Source organism: Nicotiana tomentosiformis, chromosome 11 (assembly GCF_000390325.3).
Source record: "Nicotiana tomentosiformis chromosome 11, ASM39032v3, whole genome shotgun sequence".
Lineage (NCBI taxonomy): Eukaryota > Viridiplantae > Streptophyta > Magnoliopsida > Solanales > Solanaceae > Nicotiana > Nicotiana tomentosiformis.
In genome coordinates, this window is record NC_090822.1 from 124,636,695 (window position 1) to 124,649,208 (window position 12,514).

Here is a 12,514-nt window from a genome sequence, read left to right on the forward strand (position 1 = left end):
AAGTGGTAAACAATATACATTGATGTTCACTGAAACAGGACATTATACCTTGTATACAAATCATGTTTTTGATTGTGCACATCTTTCTTTATCCCTTTTGGACTGTATTAATTTCTGGCAAATGCATGTTTCATCATTCGACAGATTGCTACAGCATGGAAGCCTCTAATCAAGAAAATGGGGATGTGGAAGTCTTTCCGTTCAGTTGCTCGTTTGTACGATGCTGGTATGGGGATGCTCATCTTCATCCCAATTGCACTGTTTTCTTGGTTCCCCTTCATTTCAACATTTCAAACCCGGCTTATGTTCAACCAAGCGTTCAGTCGAGGGCTGGAGATATCTCTCATCCTTGCTGGAAACAATCCGAACACTGGTTTATAATATCTCATATTCCTCTGATCTTGTACAGAGGAGTAGTTCATATTGTTGTATCACTTTTAGGAGTTTTTGTTAGAGTAAGTTATTATTGAGCTGCGTCTTTTGTTCATTTACATACGTTGTAAATTTATTGTGTATAGTTTTCAGATATGTTTAGCTATACCAGATGAATGATATACATTAGATAATGGTCTAGGATTTTGTCATTGACTATTTTTGGCATACCATTATAAAATGAGTAGCAGAACTTTTTTCCACGGGGATTATTGCAGCGGAATTTTTCTGCCAAATGTGTTCGATCTTTTATCTATCAAATGGATTGGATAAAAAGAAAAAAATAGGAATTAAAATCTTTTTTTACAGTTATCTGTTTTTCATCGAAATAATATGAAATTGGATTTGTTTGGGATTAGTATTAGCATGATATTTGTCTGAATAGAGCAGAATGGAAATAATTTTAGTGCAAAATTACTGCGAACAAGACGTAAAGAATAAAGATTAAGTGAAGAGTTCTTTAGTGGAGTACTATTTATCATTCGTACAAACAACGGTGGAAGGTAATAAAGCAGAATTGAAAAATAAAATTAAACAAAATAACAAAACTAAATCTTTCAGTTAAGCTTATTATATTGTCATCATACCAAACAAAAAATAAAATTAAATATAACTTAAAATACTCATAAATAATTTTTTCAGCTCCCAAAATAACAATAATTTTAGGACAGAGAGAGTTTATTGTACTAAACTTCATTGAAGTCATTTGTCATATTTATATCTAGTTGGAGTTCCTTGTAATAAAAGAACCTGCACAATGGCAATTCTGTAATTGCTTAAGCAAACAAGGTCTCTTTTCTTAAAACCACGTGTCATTCATCCAGCTAGTCCTCCATCACCAAAAATCTTAACCATCGATTTTCTTCCTCACTCCTTATATATAGCCTCCGTCATTATATTTTCTGTTTTCCTCCTCACCACATCATCTAAACGCGATATAAATAATCTCTATAATTGAAGAATCCGAAAGAATAAATCTCAACAAAATTAATCCTCAAATTTTCTAGAAATATTCTAAATTTGTTCGGTGAAATCAATAATTCAGAAAAAATTCTATAGATCTATCTAAATTTATCTGATTTACTTCGACTTTCTTTTTTCGTTTTTCTGGGGGTTTTTAATCAATAATTTTGAAGGGTAAGGATTTGGATTAATTTGTCGTTGATTTAGCGCTTTTTATACATTTCGAGTATTTTGAGGTTCTAATTTTGATCTTCAATTTGATTGTTTTGGGTTAGGGTTTTGATCTTTGTTGATTATGAACGAAAAAGGATCGATGATGAATCAACAAGTGATGATGAGTATGAATCAACCTCAGATCATGAATCCTCATCTTCAACTACAACAACAGATGGTAATCATTAATCAAATTGATTAATTAAAATTTGCTTCATTATTATGTGAATACGACGTCGTTTAAGTGAATTTGCTATATGCATTGGTAGTGTAATGAATTTTGTGCCATCAGTATAACTTACCATTTATTTATGGTTACCAATCAGTGCTATTAGATAGAGTTTACTTGCAATTACCTAATTGTGTAAATATTTTATACACCGTCAATGCATACAATTTAAATGATTTTTGTACACCATTAGTGCTACTTACCATTTATTAAAGATTAACCAATCAGATCTATTAGATAGAGTTATCTGCAATTACCTGATTGTGTAATTATTTTATTACATCGTCGGTGCACAGCTTAAACTCAATCTGAAAAACCTCAGTTTCATTCACAGATGCAACAGCCGCAACCATCAATGATGACTCGGAGCCATGGGATGTGGCCGCCGACAATGACAATTGATCAGATGAAGTTTCAAAACCCTAATGTTATGAAGGGTCATGGATTTGTTGCCGGAGGAACGCAGTCGAAAAACTTAGGACCTAGGAACAATTGGAAGGGTAAAAAGGGAAATAAGAATGATAAGAGGATGGTGGATATTGGGAGGAGAAAAGAAAAGGCCATAATGGCTACTGGGTATATAAGTGGTGATGGAAATGTTGGAGGATTTGGTGGTGGATATAAGCCACCAACACTTAATGAATTGCAATATCAGAATAGATTAAAGGCCAAGAGATTTTTCCCTAAGAAGAAATTTTATCATAACAATAACAATAATAATAATAATAATAATAATAATATGGGTGCCCCTTTTGCTCCCAGGAACACGACGTCGTTTATTATTCGGGCAAAGAAGAGTGGTGGTATTGCCTCATTGGTGTCACCCTGTCCCGTGACTCCGGCAGTATTGCCAACTCCAAATTTCTCTCCGTCGAGGGAGGTATTGGTGGATATGGCGAAGGAGGAGTGGGGGGTTGATGGGTATGGATCGATGAAGGGTTTGATTAGATTGAGATCACCGGGACATGAGATGGAGTTACACGAGGAAGAAGAGGAAGATGAGGAAGGAGGATCAAGCGAGAGTGATGTGGAAGAACACGTGGAGGTAGAAAGGCGATTGGATCATGACTTGAGCCGGTTTGAGATGATTTACCCGAATTCTGGTGGTTTGGAGTATAACAATGTTTTGGAGAACCGTGTGGACGATCAGGATTCACATATTGCTCAGTTGGAGGAAGAGAATTTGATATTGAAGGAGAGGCTGTTCTTGATGGAGAGAGAGTTTGGTGATTTGAAGAGGAGGTTGCAAAGTCTTGAGAGGCAGGGCTGTGGATTTGACGAGATTAATGAGGAGGTAGTGGAGAATGAGTCTGAGGAGAGTGAAAGCCATGGAGAGTCCCATTCTGCAGAAGAACATAATGTGGAATTCCTTGAACAGAACATGGAAGGAGGAGACCGGGATGTGAAAGCGGAGGAAGACAAGGCAAATGATGGGGATAATGAATCTGCACAGGAGGAGAAAGTGGAGGGACATGAAGAATTTAATCTTACTCTGCATGATGAACCTCCTAAAAACGAAATCATTGCACATGCTGGTATTAAGTGTGAAAGAAACGAGGATGCGAATGTGAGGGATGAGAACAAGGTTGAGGTTACTCAAAGAAATGAAGATGGTAAAAACAACATTGAGTCATCAGATAATGCAGGCGTTGGAGATGAAACTATGGAGGAGGCTTCTCTACCTGATGCTGAAGCTGTTGTGCAGACAAATACAGAAGATGAAGAACCAGGAAATGAATGATCAGAGAAGAGTATTTACTATGGTGACTTGTCTAAGTTTTACCTCAGTAATGTTAGTCTCTTTTCTGCGAAGTTCTTTCTTGCAATTTGGCTGACATTTCATCTGGAGTTAAAGAGTAGATAAACTTTAGCCTTCCTTTTGGCAACATCTAGAGAAATAATGTTCTGTATGCTGTGATTGCAGACCTTCTACAAGTGCATAGGGTGTAGCATTATTGCGTACTGTGTCATTTTCTGGTCTTTTTTTTCTTTTTCTAAAATTATGTTTTTTGGAGCTGTTTGTAGGAAGTAAATTGGTTTTAAGTCTTCCTCAGTACATCATATCAGACTGTAATAATCGTTGAAGTAACTTTGGAGTTTTTCATATAAACTGTTTCATATGCTGTTAATCATTCTGCATATCTTTAACCTGGGCGTCTGGCAAAGATGTGTCTCTTCTTTAATTTCAACTGTGCAACTTATGAATTTTTAAAGTGCGAGTTGCAGTGCTTGTGTATCAGTTTAAGTTTTGCAGGTCTGTGCTTCTTTGCTCGAGGAAGTCAACCTTTACTTGCCTCCAGGCCCTTGAGATGGTTGGCAGCTTCTCTCACAGGCGAATAGATTGTCTTTGCTGACCTGTCTTAAACTTCTCTGAGTAGTTCCGATAAAAAAATACTTCTTTTTTTGTAGTGTAATTACTGTTAATAGTTACACTAGAAATATTTGCTGTTTTCTAGCTCTCTAACTGACTACCACGAAGTTCTGGAATCAATGATTAAAGATTGAGCAAGATCAATCTACAGAATCCGTGGATAGTTACTAGTGTTCTACGCAACTATATCTGGCAACTTGCTTCAGATGAGAATTTGAACGTCCCTTCTACCAGAAACTAAAGTAATTAGCTTCCTCGAGTTACTTTGATGGTTAGAGTAGGTGACAAAAATCAATGTACTTCAGCAGCTCTGAGTTGGCTACACTGAAGTCCTGATGAAAAATATGTGATCATCAAGATATCCATATCAAAAGTTGGAGAGTAAGTCGAATCTATTTTAGTTTTAAGTTAATAGTTGGAGAGTAAGTCGTATCTATTTTAGTTTTAAGTTAATAAGTTTTTTACTACAATGATAAGTCTGTAATTAGCATGTTTAGGCGTCTTTAATTCTGTGGTGATATATACGTTTGTTTGCAGTATTTCTTTAGCATTCTTGCCTTATCCCTTGCGAGTTCATTTGCTTTCCTGTCTCAGGGGCATATGCTTCTGACCCAAGGATGGCCTCTTTGATGTGGATGAACAAGTGCACAATTTGGTTAGTTCTTGGATTCTCTGAAGAGATAAAAGATTGTTGTTGTGTCCAATGTTCTTATCCTCAATCCTCTCTGCTCATGAAATGTAACTTTTAAGCCAATAGCTGTGTAGAAACTTGAAACCCTATATTAATCTAGTGCACTGTCTGATATCTCACGGTCCGGTATAATTGATAATCTATTTGAGTTTTTGTTGATGTTAGAGGAAATGCATTCCCAGTGTAGCTGATTCTTGATGAAGTTTTGAGCAATTTCTGTGTTGTAAGATATTTTCTCAATCTTTACTGCAGTGCTGATATATTGTATTTGACTTTTTTTCTTTTTCTAAAATTGATACATGTATTTTTGGGGAGAATCAGTTGCAACTAGGAAAAAAAATCAGAAATAGCCAGATTTACAACTGGTAATTGCAAAATAGTCACAGTTTTAAAGTAATTGAAATTTAGCCACTTTTTCATGCAAAGATATAATCTGAACAAAAACACCCTTAAAAATTCGAAAAAATTCCAGCATAATATTTTGGAGTTCGAATTTATTACATATGAGATTTCAGTATAATATATTGGAATTTTATAATATGCTGGAGTTCCAACATAATATGCGTGAAGTTTAAATGTAGGAGCTGGATCCAGCATACTATGTTGGAATTTTTCATGCTGGAGTTCCAACATAATATGCTGGAAGTTTATACGCAGGAGCAGATGCAGATCCAGGATTTGAAGATCGCGGGTGCACTTTTATATTCTACCAAAATTTGCTTTGTATATAGGGTGTTGTTACTAATATATCACTATTTGTAAAGACGCGCATATATATATATATATATGGGTGCTCGTGACCACTCTGGTTATGTCATAGGTCCGCCCCTTCGCAGGAGCTCCATGATCTAATATATTATGTTAGAATTTTTCGTATTTCAATAAAATAATAGCTATTTTTCAATTACAATCCGAAAGTTGACTAAGCCGTGCTATTTTTACCTGCTGCTATTGCTTGAGGAATCTCGTTATTCGGGTCTAACTTTAATATTTGTTAAGCTGCCTTGTGGCAAAGCAATCTTGGATTTAATATTTCGATTTGTTTGAATAAGGCAGCCCCAAAAAAGCAAAAAAGAAAAGAAAAAGAGGAAAGTATTAGGGTCTTAGATTTGAGGGGGAAAAAAAGAAGAAAATGAGGCAAGTTCAGTGCCACTTGTATCTATTGTGTTTTTTCAAATTCACATTGCCATGTGGAGGAATACTTGCACTACTTAATGTGATTAACTTTCTTAAGCAAAAGGGTGGTGAATAGAATTTAGTATTCTACTTTGTGGGGAATATTTTATTAGTTAAATGTGCATAAGGTAATATGAATTTGAGTAAGTTAAAGTGATTAGCCTTATTAGAGAAAAGGTGTTGGGATCAGATCATTTTCTCATATAAATAATACCCAAAGTGATCGCGTTAAGCACGTTGTTGACCGTATAGCGTAATTTTGCTAATAACAGCTTTCACCCGAGTTGCCCATTTTGTTTGGAAGGCGATTTGCTTTTGGGTTGAGTCTGTTACACAAAACTTGTCTAGTGCGATTTACATCCCCTGTGTAGTTTGCAGACTATTATACATGGAAGGTTTATTCAGTGTGCACAAAGTGCTCACCCGAAGGGCAGAAGTTGTGACAGAAATTATAACGGCCGCGGGTTTCCCCCTCTTAAAAAAAAAAAAAAAAAAAAAAAGCTTTCCCCAAACATACAAAAATGGTACTTATAATTTTATGGCTTAAAAAAAAAATTAATATCCTAATGATTCGTTATCTCTTCACGATTTTCCCCAATATTTAAATCTCTACTCCAAATACATGGAGTATAAAACAAACTTATCATCACCTATCTTTAAATAGTACTCCCACTTTTCTCCCAATATTTAAATCTCTACTCCAAATACATGGAGTATAAAACAAATTTATCATCACCTGCCTTTAAATAGTACTCCCACTTTTCTAATTTTTGTGGCATCAATTTTTAGAATCAAACTTTTTAATTTCTACCTATAAATTTATAGATTGAAAGTATTTAAAGATTTTTTTTACATATTTATAAATTTCATAAGACGTACTATAATTCACAATAATTAACAATTTAAAATATTTAAAAAACAGATAAAAATATTACAGTCAACGAAAAACACATTTTGACTTCGAAATCGGAACTATGCCACATAAACTACGACAGAAGGAGTATTAATAAGCCTTGTCTTAAACATGTGTATTTATATATTAACAAGATTATTATCACCTATACCCTATATAAATACCTTTTATTAATCTCTTCACCACCCCAAAACTCAACTTTTCACATACATATATCTGAATCTTTTTTGAAAAAATGTCAGGAGTTTGGTTATCCAAGATTACTGAGGTTATTCGCTTGGTTGAAAACCCAAGTGAAGAAGAGCAATCAAATGGGAGAAAAAGAAAGGTTTTGATACATTTACCAACACAGGAAATTGTCTCATCTTACAAATCTCTTGAGAAAATTCTCACTGATTTGGGATGGGAAAAGTATATTGATGAATGTGATACTGACTCCTATCAATTCCACAAGAAAACTCCCGCTGACTTATCAATCTCTCTTCCTAAGGACTTTGCCAAGTTTAACACAGTTCAAATGTACGACATTGTCTTTAAAACCCGTCATATCTTTCATGTTCGCTATATGTAAACATCATAGAACAACAACAATAACTTTGCCTTTGTTGGTGCAATCTGAGGCGGATACAAGATTTAAGTTTCATCGGTTCAACTTTTAAGGTTATTATTATTGAACCTATTATATTTTTAAAGTTGTGAGTTTATGACTATAGTTTATTACAATCTTAGTAAATTTTTTATAATTTATGTTCTGCGTCAAAAATATTTCCTGTACTAATACATTGCATTTGCCTCTAGCTGCGATATGTAATAAATTCCAATGTGGATGCCTTGTGTTTTTGAGTTCATTTTGTCCAGCAGCCACTCTGTATAGTTATGTGTCCATTATAATGAATAAAAGTTACTTTGTGTCTGTTCCTTTTTCAATTCATTCTGTAATGGTTTATCCCAATTAAAGTCATTTCAATTACTTTACATAGTACTTACTGTATTGAAGTCATTACATTTACTTTACTAGCTGTATTAAGCAGTGCTGGTGCTAAGGTTGGCAAGTGGGTCGGTCCGGGCCGGTGGGCTGAGTGGGCTAAGAGGGCTAAGTGGACCGGTAGGACCGCTAAAGGTGGGTTTGGACCGGTCTCGTGGGTCGGTTCTTGCCTAGGAACCGTTAGGACCGGGCCCGTTTGACCTACCAAGGGACCAGGACCGCCAAACGGGTCCAACAGATATTTTTTTTTTTTAAAAACTAACCGTTTGGCTATTTAAAAAAAGAGCTGTGGGGCTTTAAAAAATAGCAGTTGGCTATTTAAAAAATAGTCATTTAATCCCCCAACTTAGTTTTAACCCCTAAAATAGTATTCTTTCATTTTCTTACAAAATCAATGTCAATCTATCACAATCTCTCTAATTTTCTTCTATACTTGCTACTATTGGTTACTTTATTCCAAAAAATAATAAAAAAATATCGAGGTTGTTACAATTTGTAAACAATTTGTGAAGTTGGTGAATTGAAATCTTCAAGTCTTTAACGATAATCAATTTTCAACAAATTGTTCGTCAATTTGGTAAACTCGTTCCAACTCTTAAGTCTTAATATTATAGTTTTGTTTGTTTTATTTATTTACTATTACTTAATTAATTAAGATGTCTTCCTTAAGAAATATTTTTGGTAAAAATAAGAATAAGGTAAAATTCAAGACTAGCGAATCTAGTGGTACTGTTGTTCCTCCTCCCCTTCCCGCGGCTCCCCGAACCAAACCCATGTCACGACCCCAAATTCCCTCCGTAGGATGTCGTGATGGCACCTAGTTTCTAAGATTAGGTAAGCCTATCAATGCGGAATAATAATAAATATATGAAATAAATAAACTACAATTCAAACAATTTCAACTCTCAAAACCCGGTAGAAATAAGTCACAAGCTTCTAAGAATTTATTCTCAATGTCTCTATATATCAAGGTCTAAAGAAAAATAAGGAAGCAACATAAAAATGATAGAAGGGGACTCTGGAGTCTGCGTACGCTGACAGATATACCTCAAAGTCTCCGTGCGCAGGTAACTCACTGACGTCTAGGCTGACAAGATGTACCTGGATCTGCATAAAAAGATGTGCAGAAGCGTAGTATGAGTACACCACATCGGTACCCAGTAAGTGCCAAGCCTAACCTCGGTAGAGTAGTGACGAGGTCAGGTGAGGCTCTACTGGAATATAATAATGACATGGTAAAATGTTTAACAATATAGTAAAATAAAATGACATTGGAAATGAATCAAGTAGTGAGTCACCATTTAATTAAGCAAAATAATGGCAAATAATATCTCGTGAAAACAAAACAGAATTTCCTTTCAACTTTAAGAAAATCACAACAAATAATTAAGGCAACTGCGGTCATAAATCAATATCAACAAGGGCACTCTCGAGGTACCGCCTTGTAGTCCCAAATCATAAACAAATTCACAATATCTCATTTCCTTATCTCACCGCGAGAGCCTTCACAATTTATTTGAAAGAAAATATTTTTCTCGAAATAGCATCCCGTGTTTTAGCCATCCTTATCACACCGCATGACTTCTAGTAGTTCCCCCTACTAGCCGCGCGTATCAAGCCACCCTTATCTCACCGCATGCGTTTCAATACCCAAACCTCATACCACCGCATGCGTATCAATATCACAATATATCACAATTTGCACCTCAAGTGCTCAAATAATGTAACTTGCCAAAATAATTCAACAACAGTATTTTTATACAATAAAGAGCTCACGGCTCATGCCAAAATAAATCATCAATAATATTTTTCCACAATAAAGAGCTCACGGCTCCATCACAATGAGTATAAAAATCTTACAAAATATTCAAGAATAAAAAATTCAAGAAAATAATATTTCAAAATCTTTAATACGTTGCTTCAATATCAAATTTAAAATGTCAAATACTTCATATTAATAATATTTAATTTAAAGAAAATCACCCTTCAAGTAATGCACAGAATAAAAGAAACCAAGTTTCAACTAAATAGGTATAACAGTTAGCAGGAAAAAGGTCAAATAAATTTAAGGTATATATCTCAAATCAATGATGAAGAATATAACAAGATAAAATAATTTAAGAAATGCGCAACAATGATCTACACAATTTAAAAATATAATCTTTCATATTTAGCCCGTGTACACACTCGTCACCTCGTGTACACGACTTTTAACACATTTTAATAATCACATTAATATCAATTTTAGGGGAAATTTCCCCCACACAAGGTTAGACAAGCTACTTACCTCGACTTGCTCCAATTTAACCAAGTAGTATGCTTTTTGCTCGATTTTCCGATTCCAATCGACTCGTATCTAGTCATAATTAATTCGATACAGTCAACAAAAATTATAGAATCAATTCCATAAGAAAATACTATATTTTTCAATAAAATCCGAAATTAACTCAAAAATGGCCCGTGGGGCCCACGTCTTGGAATCCGGAGAAAGTTATGAAATATGAACGCTCATTCAACTATGAGTCCAACCATACTATTTTTACAAAAATCCGACATCAACTTGACCTTCAAATCTCAAATTCTCATTTTGAAATCCCTAGACTCAAACCCTCTAATTTCACCTCAAAAACATGTAATCTATTCGAAATATTCAATGATAATCCAATATAATTGACTAACAATGATCACATGTGACTTTTCTCAAGTTTTTCCGTGAATTCTCTCTGAAAAGTCGCCCAAAACCGTGTTGAAAATGTCCAAATGACAAAAATAACGGAACCCCTCTGTTTTTGTAATCTGGTCAGTGCTTTCGCTCCTGCGGACAAAATTCTCGCACCTGCGGTCCCGCATCTGCGGTGAAATACCGCATTTGCGAAAATTGCTCAGCCCAGCTGCCTTCGCTTCTGCGAGCTTTGGACCGCATCTGCGCCTTCGCAGGTGCGGAAAATTCCATCGCACCTGCGGACCTGCCCGCACCTGCGCCCTTCCTCTCGCTTCTGCGCAACATGAGCCGCATCTGCGGCTCCAACTGGGCAGCCCTTCGTCCGCTTCTGCGAGCCACAACTCGCTTGTGCGAGTCCGCACTTGCAGTCAGTCCCTCCGTAGGTGCGATGATACGAGAAGCTGCAAATTTTAGAATTTGCCTAAGTCCAAAAATTGATCCGATTTCGATCCGGATCGCACTCGGGGTAATCGGAACCTCCTCCGAAAATACCAACAAGTCCTAAATCATCATACAAACTTAGCCGAGTCTTCAAATCACATCCAACAACACTAAAAACACGAATCACACATAGATTCAAGCCTAATAAATCTTAAGAATTTTCAACTTCTATATTCGATGTCGAAACCTATTAAATCAAGTCCGATTGACCTCAAATTTTGTACACAAGTCATAAATGACATAACGGAGCTGTTAAAATTTTCAGAACTGGATTCCAACCCCGATATCAAAAAGTCAACTCCCCGGTCAAACTTCCAAACTTAAATTCCTATTTTAGCCATTTCAAGCCTAATTTCACTACGGACTTCGAAATAAAATTCCGATCACGCTCCTAAGTCCAAAATCACCATACAGAGCTGTTAGAATTATGAAAATTCTATTCCGGGGTCGTTTGCGCATAATTCAACATCTGGTCACTATTTGAATTTAAACTTTTAATTTTTCTTCAGAATTCCATATCTCGGGCTAGGGACCTCGGAATTTGATTCCGGACATACGCCCAAGTCCCAAATTACGATACGGACCTACTGAAACTTTTAAAATACTGATCCGAGTCCGTTTTCTAAGAGAGTTAGCCAAGGTCAACGCAGTTGAGTTTTAAAGCTCTAATTCACATTTTAATTCATTTTTCGCATAAAACCTTTCCGGAAAATTTTACGGACTGCGCACGCAAGTCGAATAATGATAAATAGTACTTTTCGAGGTCTTAGAATACATAATTAATTATTACATTTAAATATGACATTTTGGGTCATCAACATAATATATATCCTTGTCCAACTGAACCGAACTGAAGTCTAACACATGAGACGGATCGCCGTGATATTTCCGAAGCATGGAAACATGGAATACCGGATGAACCGCAGAGAGACTAGGTGGTAGTGCAAGTTTGTAAGCCACCTCTCCAACTCTCTCAAGAATCTCAGAAGGCCCAATATACCTAGGGCTCAACTTGCCCTTCTTCTTGAACCTCATCTCACCCTTCATAGTCGAAACCCGAAGCAATACCCGCTCACCAACAATGAATGCAACATCACGAATCTTCCGACCCGCATAACTCTTCTGTCTAAATTGGGTTGTACGAAGTCGATCCTGAATCAACTTAACCTTTTTCAAGGCATCTTGAACCAAGTCTGTACCCAATAGTCTAGCCTCGCCCGGTTCGAACCAACCCACTGGAGACCGGCACCGCCTACCATATAAGGCCTCATACGGAGCTATCTGAATGCTTAACTGGTAACTGTTGTTGTAAGCAAACTCCGCAAGTGGTATGAACTGATCCCAAACACCCCCAAAATCTATCACACACGCACGAAGC

The 12,514-nt window shown here is 36.0% G+C and overlaps 3 protein-coding genes across 4 annotated transcripts in view; all 3 read left to right on the top strand.

Annotated features, from left to right (window-relative positions):
• The window catches only part of LOC104102274 (callose synthase 9), a 42,571-nt gene extending 41,936 nt beyond the window's left edge, over positions 1–635 (top strand). Inside the window, exon 52 of the mRNA XM_009609956.4 lies at positions 145–635. Coding sequence (XP_009608251.1) covers positions 145–381 — 237 coding nt within the window. The 3' untranslated portion in view covers positions 382–635. The remainder of the gene's footprint in view (positions 1–144) is intronic.
• A 703-nt stretch (positions 636–1,338) lies between these two features.
• Positions 1,339–3,966, top strand: LOC104102275 (uncharacterized). 2 transcript variants are annotated; one of them, XM_009609958.4, is made up of 3 exons: positions 1,339–1,569; positions 1,671–1,786; positions 2,172–3,966. In XM_009609958.4, the coding sequence occupies exons 2-3, from the start codon at positions 1,691–1,693 to the stop codon at positions 3,576–3,578; spliced, it is 1,503 nt and encodes a 500-aa protein (XP_009608253.1). In that variant the 5' UTR covers positions 1,339–1,569; positions 1,671–1,690; the 3' UTR covers positions 3,579–3,966. The 2 variants fall into 2 exon arrangements, with proteins under 2 accessions (XP_009608253.1, XP_009608252.1); XM_009609957.4 differs by having other exon boundaries at positions 1,343–1,569; positions 2,160–3,966.
• A 3,242-nt stretch (positions 3,967–7,208) lies between these two features.
• On the top strand, positions 7,209–7,675 carry LOC104102276 (flowering-promoting factor 1-like). The gene has a single exon (XM_009609959.4). It carries the CDS (start codon positions 7,224–7,226, stop codon positions 7,557–7,559), a length of 336 nt encoding a protein of 111 aa, XP_009608254.1. The 5' UTR covers positions 7,209–7,223; the 3' UTR covers positions 7,560–7,675.
• Positions 7,676–12,514: the final 4,839 nt, after the last annotated feature.